The sequence below is a fragment of the Acinonyx jubatus genome, chromosome A1 (genome assembly GCF_027475565.1).
Source record: "Acinonyx jubatus isolate Ajub_Pintada_27869175 chromosome A1, VMU_Ajub_asm_v1.0, whole genome shotgun sequence".
Classification (NCBI taxonomy): domain Eukaryota; kingdom Metazoa; phylum Chordata; class Mammalia; order Carnivora; family Felidae; genus Acinonyx; species Acinonyx jubatus.
In genome coordinates, this window is record NC_069380.1 from 76,177,494 (window position 1) to 76,200,290 (window position 22,797).

The 22,797-nt window shown below is 41.7% G+C and overlaps 1 protein-coding gene across 2 annotated transcripts in view; it reads right to left on the minus strand.

Annotated features, from left to right (window-relative positions):
- Positions 1-3,767: 3,767 nt before the first annotated feature.
- Positions 3,768-22,797, minus strand: part of NALF1 (NALCN channel auxiliary factor 1) — a 623,416-nt gene continuing 604,386 nt past the window's right edge. Inside the window, exons 3-4 of one of the 2 annotated variants that reach the window (XM_027065207.2) lie at positions 7,925-7,970; positions 6,112-6,251 (exon numbers count right to left, since the gene is read on the minus strand). In XM_027065207.2, coding sequence (XP_026921008.2) covers positions 7,948-7,970 — 23 coding nt within the window. In that variant the 3' untranslated portion in view covers positions 6,112-6,251; positions 7,925-7,947. Of the gene's footprint in view, positions 6,252-7,924; positions 7,971-22,797 lie in introns of both variants that reach the window. The other variant, XM_027065206.2, reaches the window with a different exon arrangement.

Genomic DNA, 22,797 nt, shown 5'->3' on the forward strand with positions numbered 1-22,797 from the left:
GCTGCATCAGTATTTCTATGACCACCTTAGGTCAATTCATACTTGTATTTGGAGCCCCCTCTCAATTCTTATGGGTTTCTTCTACTTTTTGTTGTTTTGTTGGTGGGGGTGGGGGTTGGGGTGGTGGGGAGGGGAAGACATATAAAGAAACAATAGCTGATTACATTAAAAGTCATTAGAGCTCACTTTTTTTTTTAACGTTTTTATTTATTTATTTTGAGGGGTAGAGAGAGAGAGAGAGAGAGAGAGAATCCCAAGCAAGCTCCATGCTGTCAGTGAAAAACACAATATGGGGCTCGATCTCACAAACGGTGAGATCATGACCTGAGCCAAAATCAAGAGTCAAACATTCAACACACTGAGCCATCTAGGCACCCCTAGAGCTCACTTTAATTCTATAATTTATATAAATTTTTTAAAAATGTTGAAAACTCATCTGTGGTCAGTTTGCTAGACTAAAGGTGTGAAATGTTTCTAAAAACATGTTATTAAGACAAACACCAGTGCAATCCGGCAACTCTGAATGACTTCCAGGAGCAGTCCCCATAAGTAAGCAGTGAGTTTCCCTTCACCAACGAGTAATCATGACTGTTACTGAGGACGCCATTTTGTCCAGGCACATTTATTCCCTTTATCTCACTTACGCCTCAAGTAGTCCCATGTGTGTGATCTCATGTTCAAAATCATTGGCTTCCTTGTGCCACATGTTAAGAAGTGCCAAGTAGGTACCCAAACGATGGCTTTGCCCCTGAGATCCTGGGCTTCTTTACAGTAAAAAATGAATTTGAAAAGCACATAATACTACTACTTCTTGGCTAGGTGTTTCATCAGGACGTTCCCCTTGACCTCTTCTCATTACTTCGAATCAGTGAGCAGAGTAGCAGCCCAGGGGGCAAAAAAATGAAATGTGGGCAGATGTGGCTTACGACATCAGATAGCTCTTTTGTTTTTCTTTTTACAGTTTTTAACTTTCTAAGTTTAAAATTTAGGAATTTTATAAGTATCTTAGAATTTGGAGAAAATAACTTATACTCCCAAAGCATGTGTGAGACCTAAGAATCTCACTGGGCTCCAGGGACAGTGTTTGGAATTTGCTCTCAGAGGTGGTTCGAGCTCTAGGCTGGTGCTATTCCACTCACTTTTTTTTCCTTCCTCCCATTTAAAGACTTATTCACCATTGCTCAATACCTGCATGCCATATTCCATTTTTTTTTCCTAAACATCATTCATGCTTAAAAGATAGAGAAGATTCTGGTTACCTAAAAATTGGTATTCTTTCATTAATGGAGACATTCTGAGAGTCTGTTTTCTACCCCAAAGTAGGTATAGTTTTTAAATGAGCACACTGTTCAACCTTTAGCAAATAAATAGGAATCACTTATCACAATGTGATGTGTGTGTGTTGTCATGGACTGAATAATTTTGTGGTTCAAGTTTTACTTGAAAGCTCTGTCTATACATATATTATACACTTATAAAGGTATGCTATAGCTGTATAGCCTGTCTCCTTATGTATACGTTTGCATGTGTGTATAATTAAATACCCGTCTGCAGTTCTGGTAAAAATAAGATGCACCTTTTGTAACTGACTGAATGCTTCCACTAACAAGTTTAGCTGTTACCTGGAAAGAACACAAGCCTCAGATCTACCTGGGTTTTAATCTTGTCCAGGTATCAGATGCCACCTCCTTGGCACACAGAGCTGATTCCCAACTACACTATTCACTGTTTTTTCCTGGCAAAAATAATGTTCTTATTCATTCATATAAATACCCATTTTTATTTTCTTTCCTTCCTTCCTTTTCTTTCTTTCTTTCTTTCTTTCTTTCTTTCTTTCTTCTTCTTTCTTTCTTGTCTTCCTTTTTTCCCTTGCTGCCTGCCTCCTTCTATTTTAATGACTACGGGTTCTAGTACTTAAATGGCACCAATTCACTGGTGAGGAGCTACATTCCTTTGTTTCTAATGATGCCATTTAAATGAACAATTTTCACTTACCATATGGTGGGAGAGGAGAACGATACAGCTACTATTTTTTTAATGAAAGAACAGTCAATGTAAAGCTTCGCCGAACGCAAATGTAATAAGGAGTAACACTGTGTTACTTGACGTTTGGCTTTGCAGAATCAAAATCTTCCACAAGCTGGGCTTTCCCTATTGCAGAAATAAAGACAGTAATAAACCTGGGGAAATCTGTTCTACGCATTTGCGGATCAAGTAGTATTTTCTTGATTTGCAATTTGCTTTCAGAAATAATTGTTTTAATACATAATTCATTATCCACTATGCAGTGGATATCTACTACAAGAAAAATAGAATGGGATGATGATTGCCAAGGTGCCAGGTCTGAACTTTTTGTGTCAGAATTAACATGCGCAAGTTGATCAGGTAGAAAAACCACTTTGAATGGCCCATGAGTGTGATGAGACTTGCATCTTCAATGGCTGTTTCTTGACTTTGTGAAGGAGCCATTGCCCGTTTGGACCCTTTGGCTGACCCCTGAAAAGCCACTTTAGTTCCCTATGTCCATGGAAACACAGGGATGTGCGTTTACGGTAATAAATAGGAGGCACTGAGATGATTCTCACAGGATAAGGATAAACGTATATGGCAAGAAAAGAATTCTATCGGAATGAGAGACAATTCCGACACTGGTTGATGGGTGGTAACTAACTGGTTCTCCTTCTTTCCCCGCCACCCCGTCCTCACTTAAATTATAGTTTCATAGTACAATTAGATACTGTGCTGTTTCTCCCAACTCTTGAGATTGTCTTCTGGAGGGCTTACCTGGCGGGTAAGGTACTGCTGGGTTTTGGTCTCCCTCTCTCCGCTGCCATTCTCCCCAAACTAAAGCTCAAACATGGTGCAGTGGAATCTTCCAATCTCTCTATATTTGAAAAGAATTTTAACCAGTTGCAAAAGATATAAAGAGAAAATGAAACCCTGTTTGTTAGGGGCTATTTTTTTTTTTTTTAAATCATTTTGCCCAGCGTCTTGAAATAGTAACTTTTTATCAGGAGAGTGGGTGGAGCTTGCATCTGTGTTGATCTGTCATTTCCCCACAGAATGGAAATTCCCAGGGCACAAACAAGAGCACGAGGAACAAGGAAGAAATGGACCATGGCATGGCCTTTGCACGGAAGAGGTAGATGAAGGTGAGAACACAGTTTTTCCTGGCCATATATCTTTTTTTAAAAAAAAAACTTTTTAAATGTTTATTTATTCTTGAGAGAGAAACAGAGCGTGAGCAGTGGGGGGCAGAGAGAGAGGGAGACACAGAATCTGAAGCAGGCTCCAGGCTCCGAGCTGTCAGCATGGAGCCAGACACAGGGCTTGAACCCACAAACCATGAGATCATGACCTGAGCGGAAGTCGGACACTCAACTGAGTCACCCAAGTGCCCCTTCTGGCCATATATCTTAAAGCCTTTAAGGGGTCAGTTGAAAAAGAACTCACCTCCTAAATCCTTTCTCATGAGTCAGCCCCCCTGTATCCTTCCCCCACTGCTCCCCTACTTTAGTCATCCCTCAACTCCCCTGAAATCTGTGGTCCACCACTAGATGGTCTTTAAACATGCACAGTTCTCCCAGTGTTTAACACTTGCAGCAACTCAGTGTCCCCCAAGCACCTCTTCCCACCCTCTTGTGGCCCCAGAAATAGCATGGTATTTCTGTAATTATAATACTGTACCGTGTGTGTGTGTGTGTGTGTGTGTGCACGCATGCGTGAATGTGTGTTGGCATTTGCATAAAAAACAATTTTTAAAAAAGGAACAAAAACTGGAGAGTTTTGCATTTTGGCGGGTTTTTTTTTTTGTATTTGCGCAGACCATTTTAGGATTTTCAGTCTCAACAAAACACTATTAAAACGAAGAATCTAGTAAAATATTTGTGCATGTACTGCTAAACAATTCTAGCAATTTTATTAAGCAATACCTTTATTATTTTTTTAATATTCTTAACAGACTGGAACAAAACATTTTTTTTATTCAAAACAAAATATGCATACTGTACGCATGTCGCAGGGTTAAGTATGATGCAGAGATTAAAGTTTGTTTGAACAAAAACAAATGCCTGGGGGAATTTCATAGCTATAAAGTTAATAACTAAATTTTGTTCGCTACGAGGACCTTTTCTATGGTTTTCCTTCATCTCCCATCTACACAGCAAACATATCTGAAGTGCACTTCCCAAGTGTAGTTAGAGTATAGGAAGGAATGTAAAGTGTTTTTTTTAATTATTTGTTTTGTTTGTTTGTTTTTTTAAAAACAGCCCTTATGAACTCTTCCTTCCACTGATTCTACTGTAAACTCATAAAAGCCTTTTTTAGAAAGCAAATTCATGTACACTCAGCAGGTGAAATGTTCCCACGAAAAGAAAAATACAAACAGAGCGATCTGATTTCTTCTCTTTTTGTCAACTACCTAGAGCGTGTTCCAGTGACAGAGTTTTTGCACTTGAATGAAAATGGCTAACCTATTTGTTTTTTAAACAAGTTCTTCTTTTGTGATAATGCAGAATTGCATACACTTTATACCTGGAATAATTTAAAAATCATAGGTGGGGGAATACGGGGGTAAAATTGTATATATTCTGTATTCTGCCGGTGTTGGAGCATCTCTGCGGTCTCCTCCACGACCACAAAGGAGGAGAAAGAAACCCAGATTTGTGTCCTCAGTCCCTTTGCTGCCCTTGCAAGGGCCCGAGCGAGCCGAGACCCGCACGAGAGCCCGCCCGCAGTCCCGCAGGAGGGGCATCCAGCCGCGCCCGTCCTGACTCTGGGCGGGCTCGCGGCCACCTGACCACCCGCGACGGCGACGAGGGACGGGGCCTCGGGGGATGGGAGCTGGAGCAACGTAGTTCATGGTGGTTTTCTTTGCTTTTGTTTTGTTTTCAACATAAAAATGTGTTAACTGTCTGATTCCGCCTACCATGGAGAGCACTTGTTTGTTCAGCTAAAAAGGAACCCCTTGTTCTGCTCCCGGCGGGGTCGGCGACAGCGGCCCGAGGACCGCGGAGCGTGCGCGCCCGCACTGCGGCTGCACAGACAGAAGCAAGCGATGTTGTCTGCTGGGGGCGGGGCTGGGGCTGAGAGGGGGCGGGGAGAGGGCGGGGCTGGCGGGGACCAGGCCGGGGCGGGGCCTGGGAAGAGGCTGGCGGGGGCCGGGCGGGGCGGGGCCTGGGAAGGGGCTGGCGGGGGGTGGGGCGGGGATGGGAAGGTTGGGGGAAGGGGATTGGGGAGTGGGGGGTGGGAATGGGATGATTGGGGGCAGGCATGGGATAGGGAGGGTTTTGGGGAGGGGACTGGGAAGGGCTGGGGATGGGAGGGGGCGGGGAAGGCAGTCGTTTTCGGAAGCGGGAGGGAAGAGTTAGGGGGTTTTTTATTTTTATTTTTTGTTGTTTTCTTTTTTTTGTCTTTTTTTATTTTTTTATGATTTTTTTGTTGTTGTTGTTGTATTTTGCTATATACCGCGTGGTCATAGCAATCATTCCGCTAATAGAAACTGACAGGACATAGAGACAGAACTATCTGATGAACACACACAATGACTAGAAATATATATAGAGAGAGAGAGAGAGAAAGAGAGAAAGAGACAGTGAAGACTTAGTTTACCTCTGAGAAACCATCCCCAAAAAATAAATCCTGTATTAACAAGTGCAAAAAAATAAAAGAACAAATAAACCCAAAATCAAAGGAAAGCAAATAAAACCTCCAAACATTAAAACACAGTGTATAAAATGGTGTGAGAAATTTAAGTCACTTTACAGCCTTTTAGTCAATAAAAAGCTGTGTTTGTGTCCTCGTTTGGATCCAGGCCCATCTTCTGAGATTTTACCCTAAAGGCCCTGCGAGAAGCGGTTGGAGGGTAAAAGCACCCAGTGTGTCCGAGCGGCAGCGGGCGGGTGCTGGATGTGCCCTGGCGGGGCCCTGGTGGCCCTGGTGGCCCTGGGGTGGCCCTCCCGGCTACTCCTCGCGCGCCGAGCTGTCTTCCAGCGCGTTGATGCCCCCTACGCTCAGCGCCGTGCTGTTCTGCGCCGCGGAGGCCGTGAGCACTGTGTGCAGGAGAATCAGTACGAGCACACACAGTTTGAGTCTGCTGTTGCACAGTCTGGTTGCTGATGACACTGTGAGTGACGTCCTGTGACAGGGGCCGCTGGTCCCCACCGTCCCTCTGGAGGGCTTGCTGGGGCGCTCTTCTCTCCTGACATCACAGCATTCGGGTTCATCATTGGTTAGGAAGGTTTCGTAGAGCCCTGGAGGGTGAAGACAGGACAGGGCCCGGTTAAAAGGCGCCAAGAGCCACGGGCAGGAGCTCACACAGTACAGTGAAGCTGTTACTCTAACGTTCTGATCCACAAAATCTTACAGGCAGTTAAGCATTTTGTAAAGGAAAGGCAAGTCAATGCAATGTGGACACATAGTCAACCGGTACTTTTAAGTTCCTCACTGCGCTCTTTTTACATTCCCGGAGGCCACACCAGGGAAGCTCTGGGTTGTGATGAATACAGAGTGAAAGGTTCCATTAGGTCCAAAATCAGAACCTGAGGTTCTGGATCAGCTTGGTGACCAAGGCTGTACAACCATCCTTTTTCTTTAGAAGGAATGCGATTAACTGATGTAACAGGTAAAGTAACAGTAACTACTTGTGCTAAGAGAAACAACCGAACAATTGTAACATCATAGCTCTAGGAACCAGCTTTAGTAATCATTCCTCTCGACCTCACCTTAGCTCGCCTTCTTGGTGAATGGGCAGAGCCTTCTAAGCATCCAATGGGGACATTTCCGTTGGATTTATTTTGTAAATATTGTTCTTTTTCTTCCATTTGCTGTTCTACTGCAGAAGACCTATCTTATGCCTGGACCATTGCAGGAAGAGGTTCTCTGTTGTTCTATTTCCAACCTCCCCTGCCTTTCCAGGAATGCCTGCCCCCTCTCTTTTATCTTCCCTCCTCCCGGAATCTCTTCTCTTCCTCCCTTCTCCTTTCCCTGCTTCCTCTATAATGCATTGTTCTTATTTTTAAATTGATACATGGATACTTTAGAAACTTTCAAATTGGTGAAAAGAATAAAATACTTGGCTACCTCAAATCTTTCCAATCTTGTTTCTTGCTCTGTTATATATAATTTTGTTAAGTAGCTACAGAACCCATTTTGTATCTTTTTTTTGTTTTTTACCTGACAGCCACATTTTCGCAAGAGTGTTAGCAAAAACTTTCTACACAGATTTTATTATACTATCCTCAAGCTTGAAACTTTAAAAGCGAGGACAGAGTAGTTACAAGGATTAAATCAAGATTTTGTATGTAAAGAGCTTGGCTTAGTGCCTAGTATACAGAAGCATGAAAAATTTGGCTCCTCTTAATAATAATAGCTAGTAGTAGGGTCTCATTGTCTCCACCTAACTAATACAATCTAAAATACCTTTTCCCATCTCTGCAGACTCATTGGCCAATGTTCCAGTTCCAGCCTGAACTGCTGGTTCTTCCAGAGCACACAATACCTTCACCACTTCTCAAGCTGCTTTTTCTTCCTGGACTTTTTTCCATCAACTCATAGACCTTACTCTCATTTATCTTCAAGTTCAGCTTTCCTGACATTGCCTGTGTGAAGTCTATACTCTCTCCTGGGCTGCTAGTGTATTCTGTGGAACTCTTCAATTGTTATCTGTCCTTTTCACCGTAATTGCTAGTTTTATGTCAATTTCCTTATTCATCTGTCACCTTAAAAGCAGGAACTATGTATTTCAGCTTTGTGTTCCCACTATGTAAGAATGCCTGAACAAAACAGATACTTAACAAGCACTTATTACATGAATAAACTCAATACATATTTGTTTAATTAAAAATCTATTAAATAAGATATTATACACTGCAATCTTCAGTTTCTTTTAAAGAAATGACCAAGATATCCTTATAATGATGCTTACAATATTCATTTCTTCTTAGGCATTCAAAGGTAAACTTCACCTTCTCCTAGATAGAATACGGAAAAAAAACTGAATTAATGAGGTCTGCATCTCCGACATTTTTATTGTATGATATTTTCTTTTTTCAAATAAGATACCTCACTAGTAGACTAATCACTTATTGAAGTATACATTTTCCAAATTATACTCTACAAAAAAGAGAGTTTATAGTTAAGATTATAAGAATAGAAATCTAAAGTTCATTTAGATCAACATTTTAGAAAGTTAATAATGAGAATATATATATTTGACAATTTCATCCAAATAAGAAGCTCTTCCAAATGTGTTCAGAAGCTAGTTTACTGATGTATAACTAAAGTCATTTCAGAAAGAATAAGGCAGTTCATTTAGGCCAATAAATGTACTATTCTGCTTGACTGATAAAATTCACACTTTCTTTTCCCCTTGTCCATCCTTTTATAGGATTTTTTCAGAGTTATACATGCATATATATTAATAATCAAATAATTCCACAAGATATTTAAAAAAAAATTCTTCCACCTCCCCCAGCCCCAATTTTTCCTTCTCAGAGACAAATACTTGAGCCTCTTTCTGCTGTTTCTGTATATAGCTACATTTCTGGAAATAACCTGTTTTATGCCTTTCTTGATTTTTTTATCTTTTTATCTTTATAGACCTCCCCCTAGGGCACGTGAGGATAAAATACTCATTTTTTATCCCATATGCACCTCCCACTCTAAGTTCAGCATGCTTCCCTGTATTACGACGTTGTCAAAACAAGTCTTAACTCAGACATGCAGTCACCTGGAGATCTCCGTCCCTCGTCATTCTGGTTTTCCAAGAGCTAATCATTATCTAACGGTTTCCTACGTACTCACGACTTCAACCCCAAATCCCTCCTGGTTGTTTCGGCAGAATGGGGATGTTCTATCAGCTTTATCTCCCAGAGTCTTTCACGATCTGGACCTGTTGCTTTTATGCCTGGTGCACAGCCACCAGCCTGACAGCCTCAATGAAAGACCCCCTGGGGACACCTGCAGCTTCTGTCCTGTGGCTCTCCTATTGAGGAATAGCTCTTATGTCCTTTCTGGGTTTGGTGGACCAAGGTAGTATCTTCGTAAGGAAAAGCTCCTGGGAGCAAATTTCTGAGATGCCGCATGCCTAAAAATGTGTTTATTCTACCTCATATTTCATTTCTTGTTTGGCTGAGCACGGAATTCTAGTTCAGAAATTCTTATCCTCCAGATTTCTTTCTGTGCATGACACCCATCTTCAGTTGTTGGGCTTCTGGGCCCCGCCTTTTAGTTTTATTTTATTTTTTAATATTTATTTATTTTTGAGAGAGAGAGAGGGAGGGGCAGAGAGAGAGACAGAGAGACAGAGAGAGGGAGACAGAGGATCCCAAGCAGGCTGTTCACACTCAGTGCGGAGCCCGCTGTGGGGCTCGAACTCACGAACTGTGAGATCATGACCTGAGCCAAAGTCAGATGCTTAAGTCAGACCGCTTAACCGACTGAGCTACCCAGGCGCCCCTGGGCCCTGCCTTTGAATTCTCTTATCTCATTTCTCTTTATGCCACTGCATCTCTTTGCTCTACTTTCTGGAGGATTTGGGGACTTTCATTGTGTAATGATATTATTGAGTTGGTTTTTTTTTTCTATCACATTTTAATTTCCAAGAATTCTTTCACGTACTCTGAATGTTGTTGTTTTGTTTTGAACTGACTGGTCTCATTTCACAGTTGCAGTATATTCTTTCATCGTGGAGAAATTTGCGGAGCTTTTATTTGCCACGTTTTATTTCCTCCCTGCAGGGGCCCTGTTTTCTTCAAGTCATTTTTTTCTTCTTGGTTTGTTCATCTCTTATTTTTTACACGAGAAGCCTGTGCGTTCTGGATCCAATGTCTGCAGGAGAAAGTATTGCAATGGAGCACCTAAGCAAGGTTGTGAGTGGCCTGGGAAGAGGACCTGCCTGAACTGTTTAGATGGAGAAGTTTGTACAATTCTTTGGATCAGATTTCCCAGAAAACATGCGGCCTATTTGTCCAGGAAAGCAAAAGCTGTTTGAACCTTATCCATCCTTCCATCCTTTCGGATTTATGCCTAAAAACAATTTCTTTTCTGTTGGGTCTGCCTAGAAAACATCACTGTACTTTTCTGTATCTCGTTCTGCTCTGTTCCATCTCTGATTCATTCCCCCAGCTAGAATAATACCGGCAGGTGGATCCAGAAACCGTCTCTCGGCCCCTGGGCATCTGCCTTTGATCATCAGGGCATCTGTGAAGGGCCATTCCAGCTCCAGATACTGTCCCTCTGAGAATCCTGCTTCCCTGACCCCTTGGCAGGTGCACTTCCGGGATCAACCACCTGCTTCCTGGGAAACAGACATGCTTCCTGGGAAACCTACCCCCAGCGGCTGAGTCTTCCACATCATTCAAGGGACTACCAGAACTTATTTCCAGATGAAAAGAATTCATTTCTCACGCAATAATTTCATTGCACAAATGAAATTCATTGCACGTTATATATATTAGATGAATGAAATGAATTTCATTGCACATTATATATATTAGAAAGGGAAAAGGTTACGAAAGGGAAAAGGGAAATTTTCAGTGAATGAAATGTTCTGATATATTTTACTTACAAAATACTCTATTTGAAATCTCTAACGAATCATTAGCTGCCATTTGGCATTAAGTAATAATAATAATAGGAATTACTATTCTATCTTATAGTACCAGCCTCATGGAGGTTTTTTTTTGAGAATTAAATAATATACACAAATTGCTTAGAATGGTGCCTGCAGATAGTAAAATCTCACATAATAATTATTGCTATTGTAAGTTGGGACAAAGAATAGAATCAGATTTATTATGGTCGGGGGGAGACGCCTGGGTAGCTCAGTCGGTTAAGCGTCTGACTTTGGCTCAGGTCATGATCTCATAGTTCATGGGTTTAAGTCCCACATTAGGTTCGGTGCTGACAGCTCAGAGTCTGGAGCCTGCCTCCCATTCTGTGTCTCCCTCTCTCTCTGCCCCTCCCCCGCTCACGTTCTGTCTCCCTCTCTCTCTCTCTGTCTCTCAAAAATAAACATTAAAAAATTTTAAAAAGGTTAAGGGTACCTGGGAGGCTCAGTCGGTTGAGCGTCTGACTTTGGCTCAGGTCATGAGCTCACAGCTCCTGAGTTTGAGCCCTGCATCGGGCTCCGTGCTGATAGCTCAGAGCCTGGAGCCTGCTTTGGATTCTGTGTTCCCCTCTCTGCCCCTAACCCACTCGCATTCTGTCTCTGTCTCTCTCAAAAATAAATAAACATTAAAACAAAATTTTTAAAAAAGATTAAAAAAAGAATTTATTATGAGAAAAGACTTTAAAAAAACATCCAATTCAAATTCTTTTTCTGTTTTCAGTTGGTCTGAACCACTCATGGAAGACCCTTATTTTTAATAGCTCAAAACAATTATTCTAGTGTAGTCATTACAAATATTATCTAAGTACAGGAATGTCAGATGTTCTAAGGAAATGGTGAAAATAAACACATGATAATATTTAAATATAATCCTTCATTATCTCAGTAATTTACCTTTCACCACCTTTAAGTCCAGAAATATATGTCTATTAAAATATCTGAACAAGTAATATGCTTAATATTTTTCTGAATGCAAAAGTTTAAGAAACAGTAAAGTAAAAAGAAGGGGGAAATCAAATCTGACTTCATTAGGATGAATGAAGAAACAAGAAGAAACTGCTGCATTTGTTTTCCCAAATGTTTGTCCATACAGACACATATATTCACACGTAAGTGTGCATGTAATTTATAGATTTCACATGTGAGTAAGATTCTATTCAGCATGTGTGACTGCACATTGTTAATCTTTATTTGGTTTGGTAGGAGTGATTTTAAACTTTGTGTATTACTAAGTGAGATTATATATGTAATATACACACAATATATATGTGTATTCTATATACATAATTATGGAGTTTTAGAAACTCTAGTTTGGAATCTAAAAAACTTTCTGGATACCAGCTTTTCTTCAAGGTAATTTGCATAATTTTACAGTTTCTTTTATGGCTATCAATCTGTGAGAGTTTTTTTGTCAAGTCTGATCATTCATATTTCTCTAAAAATAGCTTGTCTTATTGATAGTTTTACATGTATTAATGCAGAGTTATGCATATTTTAAGACTAGGCTTCTATATCTTCTTTATTGTTAATACTCTATATCATCTTTTTTTTTTTTTTTTTTGTCCCTGATAAGACTTGAAAGATTTTTTTTGCCCACTTTCCTTTGCATGATCAGAGATACAGGTCTTGAAATAATGGATATGTTCTGATATTTATTCTGTTTGCTAATGCATCAATTTCTTATGTTATTTCCTTCTTCATCCTTTGTTCAATCTTCTTTTATTACCCCCCCTCTAACCATATTGAATTGAATGCTACTTTACTTGTTTGAATTCATGTTTTTCCTTAATAAGTTAGTTATTGCTTTAAATTTTCCTCTGAGAATAGCTTTAGCCAATTCTTCCATGTTTTAATTTGCCGCGATTTTACATTTTCTGTAACTGTAATGTACATTTCCTTTTATTTAAAAAAAATTTTTTTTTAACGTTTATTTATTTTTGAGACAGAGAGAGACAGAGCATGAACAGGGGAGGGGCAGAGAGAGAGGGAGACACAGAATCGGAAGCAGGCTCCAGGCTCTGAGCCATCAGCCCAGAGCCCCACGCGGGGCTCAAACTCACTGACCGCGAGATCGTGACCTGAGCTGAAGTAGGATGCTTAACCGACTGCGCCACCCAGGCACTCCAACATTTCCTTTTATATGTAAGTGACTTAAAAGAGTGTTTGATGGCTTTTTAAAAATGTCAGCTGATCCTTTTCAAAACTAATTTTGTCACTAACGTCAAGTTTTATTTACCTTAGTTTCAAGAACGTGGCCTTTAAAAAAGTTCTTTTTCTCAGAGAGCTGGGTGGCTCAGACGGTTCAGCATAAGACTCTTGATTTCCACTCAGGTTATGACCCATGAGTGCCCGACATCCAGCCCAGCCTCAGGCCATGTGCTGACTGTGCAGAGCCTGCTTGGGATTCTCTCTCTCCCTCTCTCTCTGTCCCTCCCCCTCACTTTTGTGCACCCTTTCTGCCTCTCACAAAATAAATACATATACTTAAGAAATTTGATTTTCTCTCATTATTTTCTTTGTGGTTTTTCTTTGCATTATGTAAAACTATTCTCTTGCTATTTTTTGCAAATATTAACATTGCTAACCATGCTTAGTCTCTCTGTTTATATATTTTTTGCCTATTAGAACGTCACCCACCGAGAAATGTGTCTTCTACAACAGTTTCTAATGATTTTGCTTTTTATATATTTGGCTATTATGTCAGCCACAGACATATGTATGTCAGGTACAGAAAATTCATAAATCTTCACATTTTTCACTAGACATTTACTATAAATCAAGAAAACATGACACTTTGTTCGTTTATTTTTGGTGAAGTTTTATTGTTGTTTATATTCCTCTTGTCGTATAGAGCATATTTTGTCTGGTATTAATGTAAACTCCACGTGTATTAGCATCCATGCAGATACATCATCTGATACACCTTTGTCCATTATTTTAATTTTTCTTGGTCTCTTTATATTTTCTCTCTACTGTGTTCTACATGTAAGTTTCACAATGATTGAAAAGGGGAGTTTAACCCATTTATATTTATTGTCGGATCTACACTGCTTGGTCTTGCTTTTATCATCATATAATAATATTTCCAAACATTTAAAATTGTTTCTTTACCATTCCCTTTGCTTTCTATCATTTTCTGTGTGAGCATATTTAAATGCTATTTTTTTCATAATTTGTTAAATGCTGGCTGTTATTAATTCTACCTGAACTTTAGCTTTTAAAAAACCATACACACTTGAACTTAGATTTGTCTAATTACCAGTATCACTGATAAGGAGGTTAACAAAATTCTGTTTCTTCCATCTCCTCATTCTGTATCATTTTTTTGGCTACCATCAGATGTCTTAAACTCAGTTATTATCAAATTACTCATATTTTATATCTTCTCACCTAGTAACTATTATTTAAAAAGTTTTTTTAATGTTTATTTATTTTTGAGAGAGAGAGAGAGAGACAGAGTGTGAGTGGGGGAAAGGCAGAGAGAGAGGGAGACACAGAATCCGAAGCAGGCCCCAGGCTCTGAGCTGTCAGCACAGAGCCCGACGTGGGGCTCAAACTTACGAGCCATGACCTGAACTGAAGTCGGTCGCTCAACCCACTGAGCCACTCAGGTGTCCCTCACGTAGTAATTATTAATGTTTGCATATTGCTTTATATCTATCTTATTCAGGGATTATGTGGTTGCAATTAAGAGAAACCCAGAGGAGCTAATTTGGGTGAAAAAACGAAAAGAACAAGAACAGGTGGAGGGAGTAATACTGGAACAATTCAAGCCTATTTCATGAACTGCAAGGCCGAACCAGGCAGCATGAAGGACAAATCACGGGATTACTGTGGCCATCAGAGAGGGACGTGCCCTCCCCCTGGTGGAGGTGAGCACTGTAACCCGTATGCCTGGATTTCCCCCTGCACACCTCCCCTGGCAGGCGGGCTGGGCTTCCTTTTCATGCATGTGGTCACACAGGACTCCAGCATTTTGTTCTGTCAGTGCAGTGCCGTTGGGGAGTGACAGAGATTGTGGGGTTCTCGTGACACACTCCTGGGGAGGCAGATCCACGGGACTTGTTTCTCTCATCCGCGCGGGACCAACCAGCCACACGCTAGAGAGAGATTCCCGCAGAACAGATGCAGCCTTGGATACTGGTCCAGTCTTTTTGAAAGAGAAATATGACGTCCAGTGGTCAAAGACATATTTTCCCCTGGAGCCTGTGGGATATTGCCTTCATCCTCAGAACTCGGGACTGTTTGGAATTTAATCTAATTTCTAAAATTTTGCCAGAATGGAGAAAATCACTTTCACCTGCCCATAGGATTGTCCTCAAGCTCAGGCAAGATATTTCCTGTCATTTCTTTGTTTATTTTCTCAGTTTTATGTTTTGTATGTTTTCAACTTATCACATCCCCTGTCTCCATTTCTATACCGCAGGTCTCCACCTTGGACCTGGCCCCTACATTCTTCATGCTTGTCCCTCCCTTTTGTTTATTACGATTTCTGGATGGTTGATGCAATACATCTAGCATGTATTTGCAAGTTTTCTTTGTTGCCCTACAATATTTCCTTTTTAAAATCTAAGCCCAGTGTTATGGTTGCCTGCTTCCCAGCCCTATTCCCTTTCCACTCTTCTCTTGTCTTAAAGTTTCTGTATGTTCTTGAAGGTTATTGAGTAGATGCTGTGTAAAATTACCCTGAGGTAACTTTTCTCCAATACGTGCTGTAGCATTCTGCTTCTCAACTTCCTGCTTTCATGTAAAGCATATTTTATGAGATTCCATATTTTGTTTTCTGTGTGACAAAGGTTGAACCAAGTCCCCCGCAGAGATATTAAAGACCTAGAACCTAGTACCACAGAATGTGACCTGATTCAGAGAGAGGATCTTCAGAGACTTAATCGAGAGGAGGTCACTACGGGATACCTAATCCGATATGATCTGTGTCCATATATTAAAAATTAAAAGAAAAAGGAAATTGGACACAGAGACAGACATGGACAGAGGGAACATTGTGAACAGACACAGGGAGTAGGTCGGGTGGACAAGTGATGTATCTATGAGCCAAGGAATACCAAAGTCGCCGGCAAACCCCCAGAAGCTAGGTAACAAGTGTGGAACAGACTGTCCCTCGCATCCGTCAGAAGGAACCAACCCTCCCAACACCTTGATCTCAGATGTCCAGCCTCCAAAATTGTGACACATTTTTCTTACAACAGCCCTGGGAAATAATATTCTGTATATTTCTCTTTTAACAGTGATGTGTCAAAACAGCTCGAGTGACTTTATTACTTACTTGGTTTGACATCTCAACCCCCACCCCCACCCCCACCAAGGATGGTTAGAAGTGCAGTTAGGGATCCAGTGCTCTGGGTAGCCCTTCCCAAGTTAGTTTCATTCACCTGAATCTTCTCTGTGCTGTATTACGATACCCGTGTGACCCACACCTCTTCTACCGATGATCTCGTGCTGCACTGGAGAGGAAGCCCATGCTTTGCCTTGGGGACCCTGCACGGCCGTCGAGAATGTCTCTGGTCAGCCGGCCCTGACCACAGGAAGTCTGGGAGAATGCTTGCCAGCTCTCTCTCAACTCGCCCTTATCTGTAAACCATTTCCTCCAAGCGAGTACTTGTGGGATCACAGGTCTCAATTCTTGCAGGGGAGCCCCTGGTATGCTCTAATGTGATCTGATTTCCATTCTTCTTGAAGAAATGGCTCAGTCTCTTGCACGTGGATGGGCCCTTTCTGATAACCTGGAGTTTTCACGTTCCCTTGGTTATTTTACTGGAGTCAGAAGTGGGACAGTCGGATGCTTCTGTTTACTTGGCCACTTACTGTCTGCTCTTCCCTCCCCCCCCCCCGCCCAATAGGAATTGTTAAAGGTAGTAAGGATAAGACCACATGATAACCTTTTACTAATACCCACCTAAGAGAGTTTATCTGGAATGCATTTTCATAATAAAAAAATAAATATTTTCGAAATAAACTGGCAATAATGGCAATGAGAAAATTATTACATGTGCATGGAAATAAAAATGCTTGAATAACATCAGAAAGCAAACATTACCTTTTTTAAAACATTTTTTAAAAATGTTTTTATTTATTTTTGAGATAGAGAGAGACAGAGCATGAGCAGGGGAGGGGCAGAGAGAGAGGGAGACACAGAATCCAAAGCAGGTTCCAGGCTCTGGGCTGTCAGCACAGAGCTTGACGCAGGCCTCGAACTCATGGACTGAGATCATGACGTGAGCCGAAGTCGGACGCTTAACTGACTGAGCCACCTGGGGTCCCCAAAACATTACCTTTCTTTCTCTTCGATCCTAATACTCTCCTCCAGGGATAAACACTTTGGATGGATTCTGTTTCCACATTTTTGTTTGCTTTTATATTGGGAGTGTAGAAGTCTACATGACAAATCCCTTCACCTATATCTTAATCCAGTGATTTAGACCCACTAAGAAAGCTGTATCACTATAGTTCTCTCCTCCCCCAGTGATCCCTACATGTGGCCAATCACTGCTTTTCTCTAAAAATACAATGACATTTCCCTATGTGTTTGTGCTCTGTATGCTAATTTTGAATATTGAAAGTAAAATAAAGTACATCCTTAGCGTTCGTTTAATCCCACTTCATTACAATATTACTGAAGATAGTTTAAACATCAGGCAAAACAGATTCTCACTTTTATGCTTCATCAATTCATCAAAATCATGAAAATTTTAGATAGCTTTGTATGTGACTCGTGATTCTCTTGCACATTTTTCCCGAGTTCCAATTGTCTTTCATGTTTCATATAATCAGGAAAATATTCTACATTGTTTCCTGTATCGCTAACTCATCCAGCCTCATAATCATATCCGTCTTGATGTTCTAATACAAACTTTTTTTAAAAATTTTTTTGTGGCACAGATATCATCTTACCATTTATTTTTCACTATACTACCTGCATTAAGATCCTACATTATCTTCTTTGCTGTGCCCTTGTTTCACTAGAGTAAAACTTCAATTTATGTTTCGGCTAGCACATTCGGAAGGTGAACTTTCATGAGTACCCATATTTTTAAAAAATGTTTTTAAGTTTATTTATTTTGAGAGAGAGACCGAGCGACCCTCCGAGGGGGAGGGACGGAGAGAGAGAGGGAAAGAGAGAGAGAGAGAATTCTCAAGCAGGCTCCACTCTGTCAGCACAGAACCCAACACAGGGCTCAAACCCATGAACTGTGAGATCATGACCTGAGCTGAAACCAAGAGCCAGACACTTAATTGACGGAGCCACCCGGGTGCCCCCATGCGTACACATATTTAATTTAAACAAATAAACTTCATTGTCGCATTTTGAAAGGTAGTTTCTCGGGTACAAATCCTAGATTCATAATCTTTGTCTTCTAATAACAGGAGGCATTACTTCACTGTATCTTAGCGCCCAGCGCTGTGGTGGAAATTCTGTGTGTGTTTCCTACTGACGTTGTTAACAGAGCGCTACTTACTTACCAGCTAAACCAGCACACATTTATTTATGCACAGTTCTGTGGGTCAGAGGTCTAGCAGAGCTGACTGGTTTCTCTACCCCCTGTTCACAAACCAAAATCAAGAGGAACTCTGCAGAGACTCTCGGGCAGAATTCACTTCTATGGCCATTCAGTCTGGTGGTTCCCTTTGCTTGTAAGGACCGGGGTCCTGATGTGCCTGTATACTGTTGACAGGGTAATTCTCAGTGTCCAGAGGACGTGTGTCCCCGCTTCTTGGCTCATGGCCCTTTTCTCCATCTTCAAAGCCAGTGATGACCCACAAAGTTCTGCTCATTCTTCCAATCTCTCTGGCTTCTCCTTTTTCATCATCTCTTCTGCCTTTCGCACTATGTCTCTGACTGACTGTCTGCCTTCTTCTGTGGTTTTCTGGGCTCAGGTGATCAGAGTGGGTCCACCTAGATAATCCGGAATAATCCTCTATCTCCAGGTCCATAATCTTACTCCTACCTGCAAAGTTTCTTCTGCCATGCAGTGTGTTCACGGGTTCTGAAGTTTAGGTTAGGGGCATTTTTGGGGGGGGGGTGATGGTGGAGTGGGCCATTATTCAGTCTACCGCCCTGCCCTCTGGTTTCCAAAGATTCACATCCATGCCACATGCAAACCACATCCTAAGGTTCCAAATGCCTCCCTCCAATACAACAATCAACTCAAAGTGCAGAAATCTCTAAATCTTTGTTCAAAATCCCCGAATCCCATGGTCCAACCACCTAAATTAGGTATTGATGTGACTCTGGGTGTAATCCATCCTGGGACAAAAGTCCTCTGTATCTGTGAAGCTAGAAAGCAAGTTATCTGCTCCCAACATACACTGGTGAGATAGGCAGAGGCCAGGAGTTATAGACACTCTGCCTCAGATAGGAAGAAAACAGAAGGAAAAGGGGGTCATCAGTCCAAAGCAGGTTCGAAGTCCAGCTGCACAAACGCCATTTGGTTTCCAGGCCTGGGAATAGTCGTGTGTGGTTCTCAGCTCCCCTCTGGGCTCAGAACTCTGCCCTCTGACTCATCCTTCCTCTTTTATGATGAACACCACGTGTTTGCTGCTGAGAAGTTTCATTAGCACGTTTGGGGGGGGGGGTCTGACACCCTTTCTTCCTTCCATCCTGTCTCTGTCCTTTCCAGTCAAAGCTGGCAGTGTTCTTGTTGATCTAAATTCTCAACGACGTGTGAGCTCCTGGTCTGTGCCGCAAGGATCCGCCCCATCACACGAGAAGCTCATCCACAGATCTTTCCCAGGTAGTCCCTCCTCTGTTTTTGGCTACTGCCCAGGTGGCCGAGGGGATCCATGAGTCACACCTTTCACTTCTTCGAAGAGCCTTTAACTTCCTCCTCTGACCATTCAAGCTTTCTGAGGTATTAGCCCCAGAACCCTCTGTTCTCTCTTTTTTTTTTTTTTTCTAGAGCGTGCTTTCCTGAAAGGAAAGTCTTTTAATCTCTTGCCCTCTTGGAAGACAGAGATTCCCCACATCATCAAATCCTGGATTTGTGTTGTCGATCAGTTCCCTCACTTCTCGCTCCCCTTTCGCGTTTTATCGTAAGCAGCAAAAATTGCCAGGCTGCACCTTGAACGCTTTGCTGGGACATCTTTTCGGCTGGAGAGCCCACGCGCATCACATGCAGTCTCTGCCTTCCGTGCTCCTTCAGGGCACGATTCTGCTGAGCGTGCCGAAACCACACAACACGTTTCCGGTTTCCATTAACACCTTCCTTATTCCTCTATGAGCCCTGGCCGGTGGTCTTTAACGCCACTCTTCGACATCTTGTTCAAGGCAATCTGGGAATCTCATTAGCCTGGTCCTTTATCTTCTCCCAACTTCTCCCGCTGCCTTGTTCCAAAGCCCCTTCCATATTTCCTGGTATTTGTTACACGGCCCCACACGTCCGGTACCGAAACACCCATTTGCTTTTCAGCGCTGCTGTAAAAGCTGTCAGAGGCACAGTGGCTTAAATGGCATTCATTTAATACTTCCCCGTTCTGCAGGTCAGATGCCTCGGCTAGATTGGCTTCCCCACTCAGGGTTTCGTGAGGCTGAAATCGAGGTGTTGGCCTTGACTACCCAGGCCGATTCCGGAGGTTAGCAGAATTCACTCTCACGTGGTTGTAGTACTGAGATCCTGTTTTCTTGCTGGCTGTTGACTGGTGACTCTGTTTCTAGAGGCCGCCTGCATCCCTGGCTGGTGGCCCCTGTCCCCGTGTTAAAACTGTGTAGCAACAGAGGGGTCGAGTCCTTCCCGCCTTCAGTTTCTCTGAATTTCCTGCCTCATCTTTCTGGCCCATGCTTCTCTGTTCTGTGATGACATTGGCCCACCTGGACAATCCAAGACAGGCTTTCTATTTTAAACGTGAGCTTGGTGATCTTGGTGATCCTGGTGAGACTGGTGATCTTAATTCCACGTGCAAAGTGCTTTCTGCCATGTCATGTGTCTGTCATGTCATGTGATCACAAGCATATGATGGGGGGAGAAGACCAAGGAGGCCAAAATACACCTTGATGTCAGCATCCCTCTCTTTCCCTGGAGGGCTTGCTATCCTCTGTGAAAGCTCTTTGGACGGTCCACGTGTCTGTTGCATTCTAAAATCTCAAGAAGACATGTTTACGTGTGGTTTCTTTACAGCTTCTTCTGAAGTCATCTCTTGAAAATTGGATAGTTTTCTAGGGTTATTTTATTTTATTTTTATTTTTTTAAAGTTTATTTATTTTGAGAGATGGGTGGGGGGAGGGAGAAAGAGAGAGGGAGAGAGAGAATCCCAAGCAGGCTCCATACTGTCAGCGCAGAGCCCTACAAGGAGCTCGGACTCACGAATCCTGAGATAATGACCTGAGCTGAAACCAAGAGTTGGACGCTTAACTGGCTGAGCCACCCAAGACCCCCCGGGTTATTTTATAATTGTGCTGGTAAAACAATATAAAATGAAAGGGCAACCTAAGAAATGAAATTTTTTTTCCCAAACCATAATGACCATCTGCAGAAAGAATTAGAATCGGACTTCTGAGTATCTGTATATTTATAAATTTTATAGTTATCTTTTCTAAGCAAGGGCAAATTTTTCCATTTGAGTAATTTTTCAAGGGGAGTAGTGGCCAGATGTATCAGACTAGTAAGATGAACAAATGTTAGCATCGGTCTTGAATCTAACCATTTATAGCATTATATTCCTTTTCTTCTAGCTGATATCGTTGAGAATAAAGATCACTTCTTCACTCCATCCTGGTACTCTAAATACCTGGCAGGCTGTTTATTCCCCAAAGAACAATACATATTTATTTGATGAGGGGAAGGAAGCAAGGAATAATGCCCCTTGAGCTGTAAGGTAATGTTTCAGTAAGTTGAGTCGTTTGGATGACAAAGCAAAAATACCTCGATATAGAAAGGCCACTCAGATCTGAAAGCTAACTGAGCATTAACTTGAAAATAAATCGCTCTAAAAACTGAAAATGATGCTAAGTGAAAGGAAAATCAAAAGTCCACATTAAAATGGCAGAGATGTTCTGCAGAGAATTCACTCATTCATTAAAGCCATAAGCTGAGCCGAGAAATAAATTGGGCATTTGAAATGTCTTGAAGCTAAGCAGAGAATTTTCTCCATAACGGGTCCTAAAGTTTTCCAAGACCGTACTAGAAAAACAGACTGTCTGCAGCCTGAGAGAGTATAATCTAAACAGAAATCTAGCACATGCTGTTAAATATCACATTTCACATTGTTATTTTCCTGAAAAGGGTTATAGTGATTTTTTAATTTTAAAAATGTAGTCTAAGAAAACAGAAAAGAAGAAGAAAAAAGGAATGGACAAAGAAGATACAGTCTCACTAGATATATCATTCTAATTTTCCACCCCTCCCCTAATGAATCCTTTGATGGTGGCCTTGATGAAGACTTTATTGGCTGGTGTGGAGGAAAGCCATATGGGTTTCTGGAGAAGTCAGCGTGCCATAGTTCAGCTGTTTGGGTTTGCACAAAGCATCAAAAGAGTGCAGGGTCCCAGGCCATGGGGACTGTTGGGACAGAAAGGCTCACGTTCCTCTTCCTTATTCGGATCAGTTACCAAGTACAGCGACTCGAGCGGAGCTTACAAGAGTCACCAGGGAAAGGAATAAAAATCTCAACTCCTCCTCTTTCTTCACCAGGAACCATCGTGGCTGTGAGACGCTCTCCCTTCTCTGACCAGACTGCTCTTGCAGATGGGAAGTGTGTCGAAGGAACTTCATGAAGTGTGTTTCAGAAATTCAGAGAAATTTCTGTAAGTGTGTCCTAGGAATCCACATCACAGGAGGGTGTGAAAATGCTGGAACTCTCTGGGACATGTTTCTGGGACTTCGTGCTTAGCACCCAGCTAGTTTCAGCAGCGAAGAAGCAATATGAGAAAAAGTGTAGTGTATGGTCCTTGTTAAGCACATTACCTGTGATGTTCTGCTTCTATTTACTTGTGTTGTTTTTCTCCGTGAAATGGCACGGTGGGCTCACCGATTATAAATCAGTATCATTGTTTAGTATGTATCCCACAGTCTTTTTTTTCTTTTTTTAATTTGGAAATCCTTGGTAACTATGAGTCTGCAGAGGAAATCTCCTTGAAAACAGGAAACTATATAAATAATTCTGTGGCTGTGGTATCTCAAACCATGAGTTGTAATTGAAGAGACAGTTTTGCTAATGCTTTGATCCATCGATGTTTT